The 19,571-nt window shown below is 65.3% G+C and overlaps 2 protein-coding genes across 3 annotated transcripts; one reads left to right on the top strand and one right to left on the bottom strand.

Annotated features, from left to right (window-relative positions):
* Nucleotides 1–798: 798 nt before the first annotated feature.
* Nucleotides 799–8,059, top strand: MOV10 (Mov10 RNA helicase). The gene is made up of 22 exons (XM_075521866.1): nt 799–1,012; nt 2,149–2,245; nt 2,367–2,500; nt 2,593–2,831; nt 2,911–3,151; nt 3,401–3,523; nt 3,630–3,783; nt 3,864–4,018; nt 4,151–4,327; nt 4,405–4,552; nt 4,642–4,803; nt 4,897–5,000; nt 5,220–5,317; nt 5,409–5,528; nt 5,614–5,716; nt 5,931–6,054; nt 6,135–6,326; nt 6,469–6,543; nt 6,658–6,783; nt 6,972–7,060; nt 7,191–7,312; nt 7,561–8,059. Exons 1-21 carry the CDS (start codon nt 879–881, stop codon nt 7,303–7,305), a joined length of 2,910 nt encoding a protein of 969 aa, XP_075377981.1. The 5' UTR covers nt 799–878; the 3' UTR covers nt 7,306–7,312; nt 7,561–8,059.
* Nucleotides 8,060–8,441: 382 nt separating this feature from the next.
* RHOC (ras homolog family member C) lies at nt 8,442–18,781 on the bottom strand. 2 transcript variants are annotated; one of them, XM_075521630.1, is made up of 6 exons: nt 18,660–18,742; nt 17,170–17,242; nt 10,340–10,497; nt 9,939–10,059; nt 9,490–9,620; nt 8,442–9,304 (listed from the first exon to the last, which is right to left on the bottom strand). In XM_075521630.1, exons 2-6 carry the CDS (start codon nt 17,174–17,176, stop codon nt 9,131–9,133), a joined length of 591 nt encoding a protein of 196 aa, XP_075377745.1. In that variant the 5' UTR covers nt 17,177–17,242; nt 18,660–18,742; the 3' UTR covers nt 8,442–9,130. The 2 variants fall into 2 exon arrangements, with proteins under 2 accessions (XP_075377745.1, XP_075377746.1); XM_075521631.1 differs by lacking the exon at nt 17,170–17,242 and having other exon boundaries at nt 18,660–18,781.
* Nucleotides 18,782–19,571: the final 790 nt, after the last annotated feature.

Raw genomic sequence — 19,571 nt, 5'->3', positions numbered from 1 at the left:
AAAAGCCACCCAAGCCAAGGCGGGGAGAACAGCAGACTTACCCCGACATCCTTGGGCTACAGACAAGGCAAAGGCAGCACCCAGTCCCAGGGTCTCGAGCCCTTTTGCAGAAGCCTCTCGGGGATCACCATCCTCCCTGGGCAGGTCAGAGGGTGAAAGCACAGGGAACCAGAGGCAGAGATGAACACCACAGCCAGCTCTTGCTGCTGCTGCTGCCCTATTTATAGAGCAGCTGTGGGAGCTCCTGCCCCTCATCATTGGCTACAGCCATGCAAGGCACCAGGGCCCCTCTCCTGCCCTAAGCAGCGCGGGTGTGAGCTGGCAGCCTCTGCTCTCCCTCCCTGGGGGCGATGACTGCCAGGGCTGCAGGCCAGCGGATGGCAACCAGCCCAGCCCTTTGGCACTGCACAGCTCGGCTCCCCCCCAGCCCCGCAACCGCAGCCTGGCTGGGGCGCGCGTCCCTCACGCCGGGGTACCCTGCCGGGGGTGCGCACCCCTCGGGGTCCCGGGCTGGGCCCGCCCCAGCCCCAGCCCCAGCCCCAGCCCCTCCGCACGCAGCCAGGGCAATCCCCGTCCCGTGTGGGTCCCGCGCCCCACAGAGGGTCCCGGCTGCGGGACCCCGGCGAGGCTCTCCCCCGGCCGGGCACGGGGCGATGCCCCGGGGCTGCGGGGCCGGAGGCGCCGGGCGGGAGCCGCCCCCGGCCCCCCCGGCTCCGGACGGGCGGGCCCGCAGGGCGCACGGCCCCTTTCGCTTTCGTTTCTCCGTGCGGGACCGGCCCAGCCCGGCCCAGCCCAGCCCAGCCCGGGCCAGCCCGGCCCACCTCAGCCCGGCTCGGCTCGGCGCGGCGCAGCACAGCTCGGCTCGGCTCGGCTCGGCCATGCCGCGGTTCAGCGTGGCGGAGGCCCGGCGGTGCGGGGATCAGTTCGTGCAGTTCCTGCGGGACACGGGCCGGGAGCAGGAGAGCCGGCGGGACGCGCTGCGGAGCATCTACAACCAGGAGTTCCGGGGCAGGTGAGAGCCCTCGGCCTGAGCCGGGCAGCATCGCCTGGGACGGTCCCCAGCCAGCATCATCCATTCCCCCGGCCACCATCACCAGTCCCGGGCCATCTTCGCCCATTCCCCTGGCCATCTTCGCCCGTTCCCCTGGCCAGCATCACTGGTCCCCGGCCGGCATTGCTGGGGCACCATGTGGGGTGTCAGCCCAGCTCCGGCCAGGAGCTGGGTGTGAGGGTAGCACTGGGGAGCAGGCGGGGGCTTCGGGGGCTCTGCTTCATCACCTGCCGGGGTGGGATGGAGGAGCGTGTGCTTTCCGAGCAGTGAGGACCACCTGGACCAATTAAACTCAAATTCAGGGGCTCCGCTCGCTCCAGGCACGGAGAAAACAGAGCAGCATTGCTGGGGCAGCCCGTGTCCCACTGGGCTGCGGATGCAGCGAGAGGCAGAGCTGCCTTTCTGGACACCGCATGCTCCCAAGCCCCTCCATCTCGCCGTGGCCCTGCTGGGATGTTACCCGGCTGCAGGGACCCCCCGGCAGCCGCCCGGGCACAGCCGTGGACACCCGCTGCCTGCCACACACCCCGCCTCACCCCAATGACACCAGTCACGCTGGCTTCTGTGCAATGTCGCTGCTGTTAATCATTGGCAAAGCCGGGGTTCAGCCCACCACAGGCTGCGGGACGTGCCCCAGGCTGTGGGAGGAGGTGCCTGCGGAGGCTTTGCTGCCGGGAGCGCTGTGGCCGTGCCTCGGAGGAGCCCTCATCTGTGCCGGCTCAGGCCCTGGAGGATGTGGGGACAGGGACGTGTCCCTGCCCCGCTGCCGCCTGCGTGCTGGCAAGGACAGTGACTGCACGGCCAGACAGTGATGCCGTGGCACAGCTGGAACGGCCGTGGCACAGCTGTAACAGCCGTGCCACAGCATGGAGTTGCTGGAGCATCCTGCAGGGATGTAAGATTTGCATGGGCCAGTGAAAAGCCCCAGTCCTTCTCCCTCTCCCAGTGCAGAGGGGAGATACCAGAGTGCCCCTCACCCCAGCCTCAGTGCCCCGCTTCACCCTCCCTTCCCGCTCCCCTCCTCTCAGCCGCCTGTGCCCCTGGCAGCCCAGCTGTGCTCTGGCCCACGCAGAAACCTCTCTCCCTCGTCTGTGCAGGACGGATACAAAAATGCCCAACTTCTCCTGCGTCTTGTACGCGCTGAGGATGAGCCACCGGGCGCAGGTGCACGGGGAGTCGGTGCACTTCAAGAAGGTGAGGGAGGCCCCGGGCTGGGGCAGCGCCGCGGCTCCTGCGCCCACCAGGACTGGCTCCGCGGGAGCCCCCAGCTGCAGCCGGACCCTGGGGCCACGCTGATGCTGGCTGCTCCTTGCAGGAGAAGAGGCGCGTGGTGGTGGCAGACCAGTACCGGAGACCCAGAACGAGTGCAGAGGCATTGGCGTCCGCATCCGCCTCAGGGCAGCAGCCCAGCTCCGATCCGCAAATGCCCCAGAGCCGTGCCAAAAAGTGGTACGACCGGCAGCACCCTGCCCACACCTGCCCCGGCACGGCCCCGGGGACCCCAGCCCTGGCTGGGAAGGCCTGACTGTCCCTTCCCACAGGGCTGAGTTCATCCGCGGGAAGCACGGGGTGGAGATCGTCTCAGAGCACGACCAGGGCAACGGGTACATCCGCTTCCCGGTGGTGCTCGGCGAGCCCCGGACGGTCACCATCCTGGTGCAGAACCGCGGGGTGGAGGCCGTGACGCTGCGGCGGTGCCAGCCACTCCAGCAGTCGCGGGAGCTCTCCTTCACAGACGAGCAAGGGGCGATGCAGGGCCGGTTCCTGCTGCTGCACCCAGGTAGGGCCCCATCCCCTGCCCCATGCCCTGCCCCACCAGAGGAGCCGCAGGACCCAGCCCTCGCCTCTTTGCCTCGCAGGCGGCACGTACCCCGTCCAGGTGCAGTGCCTGACCACCTGCAATGGGTACTTCCACGCTGTGGTGGTCTTCGAATTCACCAAGGAGCCGGACGAGCCCTTCAGCATCAGGCGCTACATCGCTGCCGTCGCTGAGAGCCAGCTGGCCAAGGACCTGGGGCCCTCAGCACCTTTCCAGCCTTACCAGGCCAGCCTCCAGCGCCCTGTCACCGTCGTCACCGAGGACGGCATCCCCCCGGACAGGTACGTGGCGGGGTCACCTGCTGCCATCCCGCACAGAGGGCCCCAGCTTGCTCTCCAGCCGGGACAAGGCTCAGCTCCTTGGGACCCGGCTGTCTGGCACCCCCGGACGGTGCTTCATCCCCGTGCGATGGCTGGTGACGGTGGGGTTGGGGACACCCTGCTTGCTGGGGCCATGGGTGGTTGCAGCCAGGGGTGGGGGGGGAAGCCCAGCCCTGCAGTCCCTGTGGCACCGCTGTCCCCTCTGCCCAGCTCCCTGAAAAACGAACTGGAGAGGGAAATCCCTCTGGGCACCTACCAGTACCCGAAGAGCCTCAAGGACACGATCCTGCTCGGACCCAATGCCAGAGCCAGCTCCAGCTGGGCTGCCATGCGGTGAGTGTCGAGGGGTGGGGGCAACGCCGCCCAGCCCTGCACCTCCCACCCGCTGCCCCTTGGCCGAGGTGTCCCCGGGGCACGGTGACGTCCCTGCTGCCCGCAGGTCGCTGCTGGAGTCCCCCCTGCAGGCTGGGAACTACCAGCAGAAGTTCCAGCTGCTGTTGCACCTGGAGGAGATCCAGATGGAGGTGGACATCCGGCGCTACGACATGCAGGACGTGCCCATGGTGCAGGACAGGGCGCTGCTGGTCCTCGATGTGCGCAGGGGGAACTGGGGGGGCAGGAGGGGTGCTGGGGCTCCCGGGGTGCCCAGCATCACGCCGGCCGTTCTGCACAGGTGCCCGGCGTGGCCGAGAACCGCCCGTCCGTGCTGAAGGGGGACCACCTCTTCGCCCACCTGAGCAGCGAGCGGGACCGCTCCCCGCTCGTCCAGTACAAGGGCTACGTGCACGGTGTGGAGCTGGAGAAGGTCAGGCTGGGCTTCTCCTCCAAGTGAGTGGTGTCCAGCCCGGGCCGGGCTGGCAGGGCCACAGCAGCCCCGCTCGGACGTGCCGAAGGCTGGGCATGGGCTGGGGAGGGCATGGGGGAGCGTCCCCGTGCCCTGCTCACACCTCTCCTTCCCAGGCTGCTGAAGAAGTTTGTGAACAACCTGAGGTTCGACGTGACCTTCACCTTCAGCCGGCTGCCGCTGCAGGTCCAGCACCGGGCTGCAGCCCTGGCCATGCAGCGCGGCTTGTCCAGCCTCCTCTTCCCCTCCGCCTCCTGCCACAAGTCCCTCTTCACAGGCACCTTCCAGCCCCGGTGAGTCCCCGTGCCCGTAGGGCGGGAGGGGACGGGCGAGGACGGGGACCCGGCGTGCTCAGCCTCTGCTCCCGCAGGTGGTTCGATCGCAAGCTGCAGGCGAATGAGGAGCAGTGCAGAGCCGTGACGCACATCGTGACCGGGATGTCCCGGCCAGCCCCATACCTCATCTTCGGCCCACCCGGGACTGGCAAGACGGTCACCCTGGTGGAGGCCATCAAGCAGGTGAGCGGCCGGTGCCCACGTCCAGCCCCGGGCATCACTGCCCACCCCGGCCCGTGGGCTCAGTGCCGTCGCCCCCTCCTCCCACCTAGGTATGGACGTGCTTCAAGGACGCCCAGATCTTGGCCTGCGCCCCTTCCAACAGTGCTGCAGACCTGCTGTGCCAGCGCCTCATCAAGGACATCGCCCCCCGGTACGTCTACAGGCTCATCGCCAGCTCCAGGAACTACCAGGAGGTGCCTGCCGATATCAGGGTAGGTCCCTGCCCCTCCGTCCCGGCACCCCGTGGCACGTCTGGGCTGGCAGCCCCAGGGAGAGCAGCATCCCACTGAACGCCTGCGTTTCAGCCCTGCTGCAACTGGGACGATAAGCAGAGCTGCTACGTGTACCCGAGCAAGGAGCACCTGGGGCGCTACCGGATCCTCATCACCACGCTGGTGACAGCGGGAAGGTCGGAGGACCTGGGATTGTCCCCACCGCCCACGGCGGGTGGACCCAGGGGCTGCCCTGCAGCCAGGCTGTGAGGGCAGCCCCGCTGGGGTGCAGTGGGGAGAGGGTGCGGGGGGCAGCAGGGGGGACCCCTTCTCTGCAGGAGGACGAGGGCGAGGGGAGGAAGGATGGCCAGCCAGGGCAGGGATGCTGAGGCAGCCTCGCTCCACCTCTCCCCCAGGCTGGCGTCAGCCAACTTCCCCCCAGGGTTTTTCTCCCACGTCTTCATCGACGAGTGCGGCCAGGCGGTAGAGCCGGAGAGCATGGTCGCCATCGCAGGTGAGTGGTGCCCGGCTGCCGTCTCGGGGACCAGCGTCTCTGCGTGGCCCAGGGACCCCCCTATCCCCCGCTGAGCTCTCCCTCTGCCCAGGGCTCCTGACCGCCATGGACCAGAAGACCAACCCCAACGGGGGGCAGCTGGTGCTGGCAGGAGACCCCCAGCAGCTGGGCCCCGTCCTGAGGTCGCCGCTGGCCGTCGAGCATGGCTTGGGTGAGCGGGGAGAAGGGTGGGAGCGCTGCTGGCACCCGGGGGCCTCGTGGCCTCGCAGGGGGTCACGGGGTCTCGCTGGGTGCAGGCACCTCGCTGCTGGAGAGGCTGATGCTGCACAACCCCCTGTACAAGAAGTCAAGCGGAGGATACGACCCACAGTTCGTCACCAAACTGCTCTGGAACTACAGGTGGGGACGGGCGCGGGAAGGGATGGGGCTGCTCTGCTGAGTGCGGCTCGGTGCAGGGTCCGTGTGTGCACCCTGGGCTCCGGCTCCCCAGAGCCTCGTAGTGCCCCAGCCGGTGCGGGAGATGGGAGCGCACCCGCTGTCCCGGATGCACGGTGCCCGGGAGGGTGCTGGGGCCGTGCGGCATCCGCACCGGGCACTGTCCTGCCTCCGCCAGGTCCCACGAGGCCATCCTCAGGATCCCCAACGAGCTCTTCTATGACAGCGAGCTGAAGGCCTGCAAGAGCGACGAGCTCGACGTCCGGAGTCTGTATTGCGCCTGGGAGGAGCTTCCCAAAAAAGTGAGGGGGGCAGCAGGGAGAGGGTCTGGGGGGAGCCCCGAGCCGCAGGTGGAGCAGAGCCCAACGCTCTCCACCCCCAGGGCTTCCCCATCATCTTCCACGGGGTTTGCGGGGAAGACCGGAGAGAGGCCAAGAGCCCCTCATTCTTCAACACGGCTGAGATCGAGGTGCTGGTCCACTACCTCAAGAAGCTGCTGCAGAGCCGGGGCAAGGGGGGCTGCCCCAGCGTCTCGCCCAAGGAGGTCGGCATCATCTCTCCCTACAGGAAGCAGGTGAGGGGCACAGCTCTGCAGGCAGGGGACGGGCAGAGACCTCCCCAGGGGACAGAGGGCACTGGGACGGACGGGCAGCCCCGGGGCTGGCATGCGAGCACAGCTCCGTGGTGGCTGGACCGTGCTGCGTGCCTCCCCCCAGGTGGAGAAGATCCGGAAAGCCATCACCTCCCTGGACCCCGTCCTGCGGACGCTGCCGGACATCAGGCTGCTGAAGGTACGGCCCTGGGCGCGGGGGGGAGAGGAGCCCACCCCACCGTGGGCGGAGGGAGCCCCGCGAGCCCCGGCCCGGGGGTGCTTCCCAGCCCCTCACCTGCTGTCCCCGCTCCAGGTGGGCTCCGTGGAGGAGTTCCAGGGCCAGGAGCGGCGCGTCATCCTCATCTCCACCGTGCGCAGCTGCAGCGAGTACCTCCAGCTCGACCAGACCTTCAAGCTGGGCTTCCTCAAGAACCCCAAGGTACCGTGCTGCCCCGAGCAGGCCCCTCTCCCTCAGCACCCCCCACTCCCCTTTGGTGCCCCGCGGGCAGGCAGAGCCGCTCTGGGTGCTCGGCGCCGCACCGGAGCTTCCTGCACCCGGGTGGGGCTGCGGAGGGGGCCGAGAGGTGCCGCCGCAGGGTAGAGCCCGCGCTCTTCTTCTCTTTTCAGAGGCTCAACGTGGCCATCACCAGGGCCAAGGCTCTGCTCATCGTGGTGGGTAACCCGGCCGTGCTCAGCAAGGACCACCACTGGCAGCGGTGAGCCCTGCCCGCCCCGCCCTGCCGCCTGCGGACGGCCGTGCCCAGCGCTGCGGAGGCAGCGAAGCCACTGCAGGCAGCGAGGCCAGTGCCACCTCTTGCCCACACCCCCCTCGCTCTGCGCCCGCAGGTTCCTCAGGTACTGCAGGGAGGAGGGCGGCTACACAGGCTACCCCTACGAGGACGAGAGCCCGGCAGAGGATGGCCTCGCCGCCGACCTCCACGCGCTGCGCCTCAGCAATTAGCAGCCAGGTAAGCGGGGCTGGGAGCTGCCAGCGGAGCCCCGGCAGAGCGGCACAGCCAGCCGCGCGGCACCGGCACCGGCACCCTGGGGCGGCAGCGCGGCCGGGGCCGAGCCGGGGCGCGGGTTCGCGTCTGCGAGGAGCGCTGGGAGGCTTCTCCCGCAGCCAGTGTGAAAGGGCTCAGGACGGGGTCTCGGTTCGGGGCTGCCTGTCCCCTCCCGAGTCAGGGGCCGGCTCTGCCACGGGGTTTCTCTACAGGAAACCTGCCCGGGAAAGGAGGAGAAGCCCCGTGGAGCTCCAGCAGCCCTCAGCCTGCCCCTGGCCCGCGGCAGCCACCTGCCCCCCGCCTGCCCGGTCCCGGGGTGCTCAGTGCACCGTGCATCACCGGGCAACGGGGTCCTGCCGGCCCAGAGCCCCGGCACGGACCGCGGGGCAGACAGCTCCCTCGCAGAGCGGGACCGCGCCAGCGCTGGACTGGGACCGCTCTCCATTTTAAACAGTTTTTGACACGGCCGTGGAAAGCCAATTCTCTGTGACTGGTCTCACCGTTCAATGAGTGGCCTAAGCGAGAGTCCAGCCTCCAAAGAGCATCACTGGGTGCACAGGGGAGCTCGTGCTGCTGCAGCGGGGGCCTGGGGCGCAGGCGGGGGCCAGGCCAGGCGCAGCACGGTTGGGGTCTCCCGCCAGGCAGCTGCCTGGCCCGAGGGCTGCCTCAGCTGCACGGGCACGCTTCACTTGTTTCCCTGGAATAAACATTTAGAAGAAGCAGTGTATTGATGTCGAGTCCCGGGGCCCTGCCACCACAGCTGGGGCTGCCAGAGCAGGGACGGGCTTGCTGCAGCCCTGCTCCGACCCGCTCCAGGACTGTGACAGAGGAGGGGTGGCTCCAGCCGTCACCGCGGCGCACATCGCACCAAGGACCGGGTACGCCTGGGGAGCTCCTGCCCAGCCCTTCCCACGTAAGCTGCTCCCAGGGTCTTACCCAAGTATGTGGTGACGAGCCCTGATCCTGCAAGAGGGGCTGGGCGCCGAGCAAGGCCCCCACCCTGCAGGGCGTGGACCCGGCCCGCAGGCAGCCGCCCGGACTAGCGCAGAGCACGGAGCACAGCCAGAAGGATGCCACGCAAGCAGAGTAATAATTACTGAAATACCAGTTTGCATTTATTCTCCCAGTTACGCAGTTCAGTTTACTGGTGCTAAGTCCATGACCGATGCAGACTCGAAGGAGGCGTTACTGGCAGAGCTGGGCAGAGGCGCCGCACCAGCACGGGTCCCGGGAGCAGAGCGCTTCTGGCAGCGGCCAAGCACGGCTCCCTGGGGAGGCGGCCGAGCCCGGCTCTGCACACAGACGGGGCTGAAAGCTGCCCTGGGCAAGTCTGTATAAAACGCTGGTGTGTGCTGCCCGCGTGGCCGAGGGGAGCGGGCAGAGCGCCCGAGGGCCCAGCAGACCCCACGTGCGAGCTGCGGGCAGCGGCACCTCCCGCTTTTGCGGCACCTGCCCGGAGCTGGAGAGGGAGAGCGAACGCCGCAGCAATCCCCACGGGAGAGGCGAAACCAGGGAGATCAGTACAAAACAGGGCGACACGGAGAGCTATGCAAGCGCCCAGCCCATAGAGAGCAGCGGGGACTGAAGGCACTGGCCCCTCACGGCCCCGGGGTCACGCAGGGACACCCCACGGGCTTGGGTGGCAGCTCTTGTGCGGAGGGTTCGGGGCAGGTACTGGCACCACGAGGTCCCGCTTCGGCCATCTGCCAGCGCTCCCTCCCCGCGCGGCGCAGGGCAGCTGGGTGCCGGCACAGGCAGCTGCCTCCGGGCCCGGCGGGCCGCTCACAGCAGCGGGCAGCCTCTGCGCTTCTTGTTCTTCCGGACCTGCAGGCCCGCGCGAGTGGCCATCTCGAAGACCTCCCGCACGCCCTCTTTCGTCTTGGCCGAGCACTCGAGGTAGCCGAAGGCGTTGATCCTGTTGGCCATGTCCCTCCCCTCCTCTGGCTTCACCGGCTCCTAGAAAGCATTAAACAGGGGGTTCAGGAGCATCTCCAGAAAACAGCAGCAAAAGCACAGTAACTGCCCTTGGGGCATCCGGCCCTTAGCCCCAGGATCCGGCCCGGCAAAGGGGAGGCCCAGCGAGGGGGCACGGGGAGAGGCGGGTCGCTGGCCGAGGCAGCGGGACCCAGGGCTGCCCCCACCTGCTTCATCTTCGCCAGCTCCCGCCGCGTGTGCTCGTCGTTCCGCAGGTCCTTCTTGTTCCCCACCAGGATGATGGGCACGTTGGGGCAGAAATGCTTCACCTCCGGCGTCCACTTCTCGGGGATGTTCTCTGCAACAAGCACGTGTGGACCCCCCTGAGCCGAGGGGCTGCTCCCCCTCCAGCCTCCCCGCAGCCGCGGGAACCGGTACCGGGCTTTTCCCACGGGCAGGGGGGAGGTCGCCCCACAGCATCGTCCTCTCCCACCACCTCCACCAAGGCAGCAAGGTCCCAGCATTTTCCTGGAGCACAGGCAAAGCCAGGAGATGGAGGGAAGGGAGTGGCATCCCCCAGAGGGGTGGCACAGGGGCTTCCCGGACCCTGGGGGGTTTAGCAGCAGCACCCAGTCCTGCGGGAGCCCCAGGCCCCCCCTCACTCCCTGGGCCCTACCGAGGCTATCCGGGCTATCGATAGAAAAGCACATGAGGATAACGTCCGTGTCTGGGTACGAGAGGGGCCGCAGCCTGTCGTAGTCCTCCTGTCCCGCCGTGTCCCACAGGGCCAGCTCCACCTGGTAGGGGAGAGGGACGCGGCTCAGCAGCTCGCAGACAGCCTGGCAGGCCAGGGGCGAGCAGGTTTATCTTCCCCAGTTACAGCTACGGTCTTCCTCAAATTGGGGCAGGTTTGGGGTGACCCAGAAATGCGGGAGCTGCGGGGCACCCCGAGCGCTGCGGGTGCATCCGAGCCACGCGGACCAACCCACGTGGCAGCACCGGGCGCTGGCACTGCCAGTGCGGGACCGTGGGCGTGAGGGGACAGGAACAGCTCCGGCACCCCGCAACGGTCCTTACCTGCTTCCCGTCTACCTCTATGTCAGCAATGTAGTTCTCGAACACAGTCGGTACGTAGACCTCGGGGAACTGGTCCTTGCTGAAGACAATCAGCAGACATGTCTTTCCACAGGCACCGTCTCCCACGATCACCAGCTTCTTCCTGATGGCTGCCATCGCTGCAGGGACAAGAGCGGGTGAGCGGGACAGAGCAGCCGTGGGCAGCCCACGCTCCCGGCCTCTCCTGGCCCCCGTGCCCCAAAGTCTCTCGCAGGACTGCCCGGCAGGGTACCAGGCACAGGCACGTGCCAGCCTGAGCAGCCGGTGACTGCCAGGACAGAGGCTCTCCGGCCCCCCGCCGGGCACACCTCCAGCTCCCCACACTGCCCACAGGGGCACCAGCTCACGGGCACTGCAAGAACCAGCCCGACCGGAACCATTCACATCCATCACCGCAGCCACGGCCAGGAGAACCGTCACACTGATGCCCTGGCAAGTGCCGGTGGCCGCACGCAGGGACCTGGTGCAAGAACCGCTCTGCCTTACCCACCCCGCTGGGCAGCAAGGCTCCTGCCCCGGCCACCCAACCCCTCCCGCGCTGGGCTTCCTTGCTGTGCCACCACCCCAGGCAAAGGGGATTTTTGACAACCTCAGAGTCGCGCACGCACACTGGTTTAATTTCAGATTATAAACTCTTCAGGGCAGAAACTGTATGCCGGGTTTCACCCGGGCACGCTCACCAGCTCCCAAATAATCCAATCAGCAGCTGGAACGCGCCAAGCCGAGCTCTCGGAGGTCCAGGCGAGCACAACCTGCGTGCCTGGCACCCGGCGCCGGGCTGGCCCCGTCCCAGCCCGTTTGACAAAGGAGCCTTTGCCACATAACCGCCAAGAGCCAACGCTGGCACCGGCTGCAGGAGAAGCTGCCAGCCATCGCTCAGCAAACAGAGCTGAAATCCCGCAGTAAAGCAGGTTGCTTTCTGCCCCAAGAAAAAAGGATGCAGTCCTGCAAGTAAAACTATGCCTTCACATCCCGGAGTTTCAAAAGGAGATTACAGCTGAGCCTGGGAATCGCCCGGGATGATGCCACGAAATGCCTGCCGTGGCGTCTGAAGGAGGCACGAGAAAATCAGCCGTGGTGGGATCACGTCCCTCCCCGACCTCGGGCCCAAAATCTCCTTCCCATTCCCAGCTGCTTCAGTCCAAAGAGCCCGGCCCACTCCTCAGGCACCCACAGCACATCACCAGCTCTCTGTCCCGGGCAAGACGCACACTGACAGCGCAGGGTTTAATCCCCGGAAAGGCGCACGCTGCTCTGCAGGCTGGGGGAAATTACAGGCGACCGGAAAGCTGCCCAGGATGCAGGGACGCTCCACGTCCTCCAGCCAGCCCTGCCCCTCTCCGAACCCCCTCTGCCCGGGGGCGGCAGGACTGGAAGGGGCAAGGTTGTGCTTGGAGCCTCGGGGAGGTTCAGCGGGGATGACGGTGCAGGAAGGACGCGCACACCTACACGAACGCACCGCGCCGCACGCGCTGGGAGCGGATCACGCCGGGAAGGCCCGGCCATTGCCAGCTCTGCGTTTAACCAGGGCACTGACACCAAACCTTAACGAGGGCCTGGCCCAGGTCCTCTCCCGGGGCGATCGCACCCGCACCCTGCGCCAACAGAAGAGGGAGGAAAAGAGAAAAGCCCGAGTAAGGCTGCATCATAATTAGCTGCAAGTGAAGGATTAAGAAAGTAGACTCAGTGGCTGACTTGCATTTCAAAAGCAGCATGAAGAGAGCTCCTCTCATCTGCATACTCAGCAGGTCACTGCTAAGCTCCTGCCTGGAGGAAACCTCCCCAGGGCTGTCACACAAACCCCTGGGAAGTCGTGGGGACCGCCCCAGCTCTCACGAGCTAAACTGCCCAACCGACCGTGTGGCTGGGGCAGAAGAGAGAAAGGTTTCGCCCAGATCCGGGCCAGACCCTGCCGCAGCCCCAGATCTTTGCAGGTTACAAGGACCTTGGCTTACAAGCCGAAGCAGGAATGGTTTGTGGCTGCTAAGTGCTGTGGAGCCATTAATAAAAATAGTAAGCTGGCACTCATAAGGTGAGAAGAGCGAGGATGAAGGGCCCCATCCAGCAGGATCCAGCACTCCTCAACGAGGAGCCTCGGCGTTGAGCACATGTGCCAGTGGAGCACCACGTCTGTCCAGAGGGCGAGCACATTTGTGCAACACTAAAGTTGAGGAAAAAACCTCAAGTGCCCAAAGGGTCCCACTACCAGGGGCTGAGCACGGAGGGGAAACCCTTGGCACGGCTCCTGTCCCCTTTTCCTTGTGCCCTCCCGCTCCCGCCTGTCCCAGCTGGGCCAGGGACGCCCGCAGCCCCACGCGCGGGATCTCCTCCTGAGGAGACACGACGTTTGTATTATGGAGCCAGATAAAAGGGCTGGAGGAGTCTGCCGTCTCCTGCCCACGTGAGGAGGGAAAGCTCTCGAGGACAGCGTATCCCTGGGGACACAAGCAACGCGTCACCCCTGTTGCAAACCATCCTTCTCGTCCGACCAAAGGCTCGGCCTCTCTCCAGCCATCATCTCCACAGCACAGGAGAAGGAGAGCTCATGGGCAAAAAAGTCTGTTTACTTAGGGGGAAAGTTCCTTTGCCCACAGCAAAACGTGAGCTGCTGCTTTGTGCCTCCGTATCTCAAAGACAAACGGAGGAAGAAACGTGGTGTGGGACAGACCGCTATCTAATCCACAGAACACAGAAGGAGACGTATCTGCAGCGCAAGGAACAGCGGATGCCTGGGGAGACAAACACCCGCTCCCAGACAGACAGCAAGACGCGCCCGTGCCCAGTCTGACGGACATTGCACCTAAAACAAAAACAACCAGAGTGGCGGAGCATGGTGCTGCAGCCAGCCCTGCACGGCTGCCGGCTCCCCTCCGCCGCTCCCCTGCCTGCACGGCTGCCGGCTCCCCTCCGCCGCTCCCCTGCCTGCACGCCGTCCCAGCGAGGAGGGCGGCAGCTGCCCGGGCTCTTGCTGCAGAGGCAGCCAGGCTGGGGCGGGGAGGGAGGAACCAGAGATGCTCCAAACCAAGAGGAGTCGCTGCACCCAGAGCTCCTTCCCACGGCCTCCGGCATCCACCCTGACCTGGGACGGCTCCGGGCCCCAGCAGCTCCCAAGCCCGGCGTGATGCCGAGCAGTGACTCAGTGGGCAGAGGCACTGTCCCCACCCAAAATCTCAGCACAACTCATTCCATTACTCACGAGAGCGGCCCAGAAATAGCCCATTACTAATCCAGAGCCGGCGTGCAAAGGCGAGCGGGGCGCGGAGGCTGTGAGCACCGCGCTCCTCGGCAGCTGGCTGGGCTGCCCCTGTCCGTGCCCTCGCCCCGAGGGCCAACCGACCCGACGCCGATGCCAGAGGCACTCTGCTCGGGGAGAGGTTAGCTCCTCTGCCAGGGGATGCTCGGCAGGACGAGGCCCGTCCCTGGGACAGGGCTGCCCAATGCAAAGGGCCTTGCGCTGTTCCCAGATCGCGAGCGGGTAAAAGAGAGTGGAAAAGGTGGGGACAATTTGAGGAGGATAGCTTTACTACAGCTGCCAGCAGGACAAACGACTAAAAGGACAGAGTCACCCACATCAGGCATGGAAATTCAGATTTTAAACTCTGCCGAGCGTTAACCACCCCGAGTTACAGCAAAGGGTGCCCAGCCACGTTGGCAATCCAACCCGGCCCGTACAGCAACCACGGTTTTGGGGCATGAGCAGCATTTTGGGTGCCTTCTGCTCATTCACAGAGATACCAAAGGGGAGCGGCAGCTTTGTGCCGGCACCTCCCGCAGAGCGGCACTGCCAAACCCCGCAGGGCTCCTGCGCCCAGCCCTGCGCCCGCTGCTGTGGCACGCTGGGATGGCACCGGGACGGCCACAGGTTTAGTCTGCATCACCGCTGCGGGCAGCGCCCGCATTGACGGCACCAGCCTCATCCTGAGCTCCTTCAGCACGCCAAGAAATTGCAAAATGGAACCAAATTGCTCTGCTCTACTTTCCAAGCAGCTATTCTAAAGCCATCACCATAAAACCAGCCAGGGCTCCAGGACAGCCCTTGCGTTATTGGCCTCTCCCAGCTTCGTGCCTCAAAATGTGAAGTTCCTGCTGAGCAGGAAACGGGGAATTCCTCTGGCAGCAGGATGCGACCGTCACCAGTGTCTGCTATGGGATCTCAGGAAACGGCAGAGAAAGATGTTAACGCTTTGAAGAAGGAATCGCACTAGGGACAGAAATCTCGCAACGAACCTCCTTGGTGAGACTCGAGCTCCCCGAGCCAACAGAGGGGTTTTGTTCCAAAGCAGAAATCCCCAAGCGCTGCTGCTGACGGCCCCACCCCGGCCGGACCTGTCACACCACCTATCAGCAAAACCAGCTCAATTTCTGTCCTGCCCGCAGCCCTGGCCGCAGGCACAACCCTGAAGCCTGGGCAGGGCTGGGCTGGCGGGGACCGAGCCGTGCCGGGAGCAGCCGTTTCACGGGGACGCTCCCAGCGCTGCCTGCGCGGCAGGGCCAGCTCCCCGCAGCCCCCAGGCCCCGCAGATGTCCCACGGAATAAAACCTCCTCATCCTGGACGAGCAGAGGAGAATGCAGCAAGGAGCAGGGTCAAGGCTCCAGGCAGCGCTCGCGCAGCCCCTGGCATTGCCCCGGTGATGTTCTTGGCCAGAGACGGGAGAGCAGACCTGGGGCTCGTGTTCCTGCCTTGCCGAGCTGCCACCAAGCATCTCCTCACAGGCTGCCTGTCGATGATTACGGAATATTTCTCTGCCCCAGCAGCTCTCTGGTCGCTCCCCTCGGCCTGGAGGCTCAGGGAACAGCCAGCCCAGTGCACGCAGCCCCGTCACCCCGCAGCCCAGGCACCCGCCCGGGCCCTCCGGCACCGCGACACAACCACAGAAGGAAAACCACCTCTTTGAACAGACCGAGATCTTCCTGGCATTGCTGTGTCTTCAGCTCTGCTAAACTTTTCAATGGTTTAACAAACATCCAAGTGCATCCAAGTGCTCAGTTGGACTGTTTTGATTTAACTCTTGTTTGGGAAGGAGCTGAGCTAATGCAACACAGAGCGGGCTCAAGGCTACAACCGCCACGAGGCATGCAACTGGATTTCAAAAACCCCCCAAAACACGCCTTCAGCTCAGGCTGTGCAACCTGTAATACAGACAAGACCGAAGGGAGCTCGCAGCATCCAGAGAGCACGAAACACTAGCAGGGAACACAGAAAATGTTTTCTAACCAGTGCAGCCAAGGACAAGCTGTCTCCACTTCTAAACATGGCTGTGTGTGTGCACGGGGCTGCTGCCACCGCCCGAGCACGCCAGCCGAGGGCACCTCGGGACAGGGCCCCGGAGAGCCACCGCCGGGCAAACAAGAGCCGCTTTGGACAGCCCCAGGCCACCACCGGCACGGCCAGAGCCCGAGGGGCCAGGGGCACGGGGCTGGGGGGGCCTCCCTCCAGAGCCCCCAGGAGCAGCTCTCCTCCCGCCCCACCAGCAGGTCACGGCTCCCATCCGCACAAGCAGGGAGCCCCCCAAAAGCGTGGGTCAAGGCAGCAGCTGCCCCCAAATTAAAGTAACAGGAAGGGATTGAAGGCGTTTGGGGGTAGAATGAGAGGCACACGGGTCATTTGCGAGCGTTGCCAGCAGAAAGCCCTGCAGCGGCGTTTCACAACAGAAACGGTTTTAGCTGGTAGGCCTTGTGGCACAACTGGTGCAATGAACAGTAAACTTCCAAATTACAATCTGACAGGTATGCCCATCAAGGGGAATTTAATTTGCTGAGACTTCTAAATCACGGCCAAGGTAGCACAGGACCAGTGTCCTGGTAAGTGTCTCGGGTATCAGAGGGAGTCTCATAGAGAAGCACAGAAGAGTTCCAAAAAGGGCTCGAAGCGAAGAGCAATGCCAAAGGAAAATGCAACGGCCAGGGCAGAAGGCGGGCTCCGAGCTCCCGGGCGGATGGCAGCTTCAGGACGATCAAAGCGGCGCTGGTTTTGGCACAGCAGCACCTGCAATTTGAGGCTCGCGTAGCCCCTGGGCAGGCCAAGCTGTGCGCTTCTGCGTAGTGCAGAGACCAGCCTCCAGCCCTCGCTCACGCCAGCAACCATCGCTGACACCCAGAGCGGGACCCACACCCACCAGCAACGCCGGCTCCCGCGGCTCAGAGCCTCCCCATCCCGCCTGCCACCGCTGCCAAAACTCCCCGGCACTACGGAAAGTGTCTGCATTTACCCCCTGGGAAAGCTGCCCGGAGCTCTTTCTTAAGACCTAGACCTGCCATATCCAACTGACATGTGATCATCAAAAAAGGAGCTCAAACGCAGTGCTTAAATTGTAGATCTTACAAATTTTTTTTCTAAAGTTGTGAGCTATACTTTAGGCATGATCAGCCAGCCTGGGCTTACAGCACGCTCCAGCGCAGCGGCGAAGGGCAGCGGCCCAGACCCAGACCCGGAGCGGAGCGGCCAGGCTGGCTTGTTTTCATTGCTAAACCCCACAAAAACATCCACAAGCAAAACAGAGAGAAGGCCTTGGAACAGAAGAATTTTAAAGCCTAAACAACGCTTGAACCGCAAGTGTTTGTGCTTTGTGGGAAAACGCTGCCTGCCCTTACCTCCTTTTCCAAAAGACATCATGCCATGTTCTTATTTTACCTCCCGTGGAAGTGACAGCCTTCCCAGACTCACAGCAGTACAAGTGTCTTGCTGAAAGCTTCAAATAACATGCCACAATCTCAGCAGATGCCTGTACTTGTGCAATGCCTGACTGCCGCTGCCCCAGGGCCAATCAATATTTGCTAATACGTTCCTTACTTTTCATGTCAATACGCCTCTCCAGTGTAAACAGCAAGTTAGGAGATGAGCCTGGTTAAATGCTCCCGATAACCTGTTGGAAGACAGTGACTTGGCTTATTTTCCACTTAAAAAAACGTTTCCCTGGAGAAGCTGTAGCTGTCAGGAACATGGATTCAATTTAAGGTCTGTAAAATCCCACACAGCCTTTAGCTATACCACTTGTCGCTGAGGAGGAGCTAAACATAAATTGAAACTGTGTGGACACCAAAAAGCACTTGGAAAAATGAAAATAAAATGCAACTGGTCTCAGTGAAATGCAGACACCAAAGCCACTACCTCCCCTCTCCAGTTTCACCCCCTGAACACTTTGCTGGGGATGTGGCCGTGCCGCTGCCCGGCCTGGGCGGCTCAGCCGGGCCCCGGCACCCAGCCCACCCCGGCACGATGCGCCCCGCGAAGCAACCCGGGGATCGCGCTGCCCTTTTCATGGGTGTCGAGAGGCTGAGGCTGGATGTAGGGGGTTTGGCGGCCACTGGGAAGACTTGGCTGCCAGATTGTTAGTGCTGGAAAGGGCCGCGCAGTCATGGTTTTGGAATGCTCCCTTGCTCCTAAGACATTACACAATTATTTCTCCTCCCCCGCAAGCCCCCCTAATATAAATGTTTAAAAATGAGCTCAACAGTAAGCAAAGGGAACTTTTTTCCTTTTTCTGAAGAAAACACACTCTGTGGCTGCTCCGCGACCAAGGCCGCACGCGGGGACGCTGCCGGAGCGGGGGGACGTGAGGAGGGATGGCGGGATGGTGCAGCAGCCCCAGGCTCTCACCCGGGGACGCTGCCGGAGCGGGGGGACGTGAGGAGGGATGGCGGGATGGTGCAGCAGCCCCAGGCTCTCACCCCAGCCCAGCCCAGGTCAGTCACTGGCTGGGGGGTGGTGGGGAGCCCCGTCCAGGCGGTACCCACAGGTTGGGACCCACAGCCCAGGGCCACCCTTGAGGGACAACCCCTGGCAGCCGAACCGCCACTGACCCATCCCTGCCCCAGGCCCAGGGACCCCCACCCTGGCCCAGGCACACCCATCCCGTCCCATCCCGCTGCGCCCCACCCAGCCCGGCCGGGGCATCCACCCCCACGCCCTGGCAGTGCCCCGGATCCCACCCCAGCACTGACCCCAGACCCCACCAGTAACCCCGCACCCCAGTTCCCCCAGCACTGACCCCGGTCCCCCGCTGCCCCCCACCCCAGCACTGACTCCACATCCCACCAGTAACCCCACACCCCAGTTCCCCCAGACCCCACCAGTAACCCCACACCCCACCAGTTCACCCAAACCCCACCAGTAACCCCACACCCCACCAGTTCACCCAGACCCCACCAGTAACCCCACACCCCACCGGTTCCCCCAAACCCCAGCACTGACCCCACGGCCCCCAGTCCCCCGCCCTCAGCTCCCCCCGGCCCCGCACCCCGAGCGCTACCCAGCCCAGCCCAGCCCAGCCCAGCCCGCACCTCTCTCCGCCGCTGCCCCGGTCCCGCTCCCAGCTCCAGCCCCGGCTCCGCAGCGCGGCTCGGGCGGCACCGCCCCGTCCGGGGGCCGCCCGCGGAGGGCGGGGCGGGAGCGCGCCGCGCCGAGCCGAGCCGAGCCGAGCCGAGCCGAGCCGAGCCGCGGGCGGTGCCGGGCCGAGCCCCTTCCCCGCGCAGCCCCCGTCCGGCTCCGGGGTCACCGGGCCCTGCGGCTGCTTCGCCGCGGGCGCCATCCCCGGGTGGGTGCCGGGCCGCGGGGCGCGGCCCCGGGTGGCCCGGCCGGGCGGGGGGGGGTGCCCGCAGCCTCAGCCGGCCTGGGCTCCCCGGGGAGTTTTCTCCCGTTTCAGGAGGCTGGCGGCAGGCAGGGAGAGGGGCGATCCCGGCGCCGCCGGGAAGGGCTGAGCTGCTGCTCCCAAACCCCCCTTCCAGGACCAGCGGCAAAGACCACGCGTGCTTTGCCCCCTCGCCAGGAATCCGCCACCAGCGGAGCAGCTCTCGAGGAGCCGCCTTTCCCCCCGTGAGCGTTATCTATGGCAGCGCCGAGAGCCACAGCCAGCGAGGGGCAAGCTCTGCCAGGGAAGGCAGATCCCAGCAGAGGCAGCGGGGGCCAGCAGCCGAACGCCATCGCTCCCCGCCAGCATCCCCCCTGCATCCCCCTGCATCCCCCTGCATCCCGCCTGCATCCCCCCCGCGCTGCCCACTCGGCTGCTCGCTCCTTGGGGAAGTCCCCGTTTCCCACCGTAACAGACACAGGGAGGGGGCGAGGGACGTGCCCCGTCCCCAGGATCTCGAGTCCCCTCCGCGGGGGCACGGGCAGAGGGGGGCCGTGATGCATCGGGCCGCGCACCGAGACGACCCCAGTGCTGCAGGCGGGGGCTCAGGCTCTCCTCGCCCGCA

This window comes from Mycteria americana, chromosome 20 (genome assembly GCF_035582795.1).
Source record: "Mycteria americana isolate JAX WOST 10 ecotype Jacksonville Zoo and Gardens chromosome 20, USCA_MyAme_1.0, whole genome shotgun sequence".
In the NCBI taxonomy this organism is placed as follows: domain Eukaryota; kingdom Metazoa; phylum Chordata; class Aves; order Ciconiiformes; family Ciconiidae; genus Mycteria; species Mycteria americana.
The sequence above is the reverse complement of the archived record's forward strand: the minus strand, read 5'-3'. Positions and strand labels throughout refer to the sequence as shown.

Bases quoted from the DNA above. Each gene is read 5' to 3' on its own strand.
- MOV10 (XM_075521866.1), top strand. From the start codon at position 879: ATGCCGCGGTTCAGCGTGGCGGAGGCCCGGCGGTGCGGGGATCAGTTC. The intron at 6,327-6,468 runs GTGAGGGGCACA...GCCTCCCCCCAG, and splicing joins TCTCTCCCTACAGGAAGCAG to GTGGAGAAGATCCGGAAAGC. The intron at 6,544-6,657 runs GTACGGCCCTGG...TCCCCGCTCCAG, and splicing joins CGGACATCAGGCTGCTGAAG to GTGGGCTCCGTGGAGGAGTT.
- RHOC (XM_075521630.1), bottom strand. The intron at 10,060-10,339 runs GTAAGGACCGTT...CTCCCCTACCAG, and splicing joins TAGAGGTAGACGGGAAGCAG to GTGGAGCTGGCCCTGTGGGA. The intron at 9,305-9,489 runs GTGGGGGCAGCC...AATGCTTTCTAG, and splicing joins AGCTGGCGAAGATGAAGCAG to GAGCCGGTGAAGCCAGAGGA.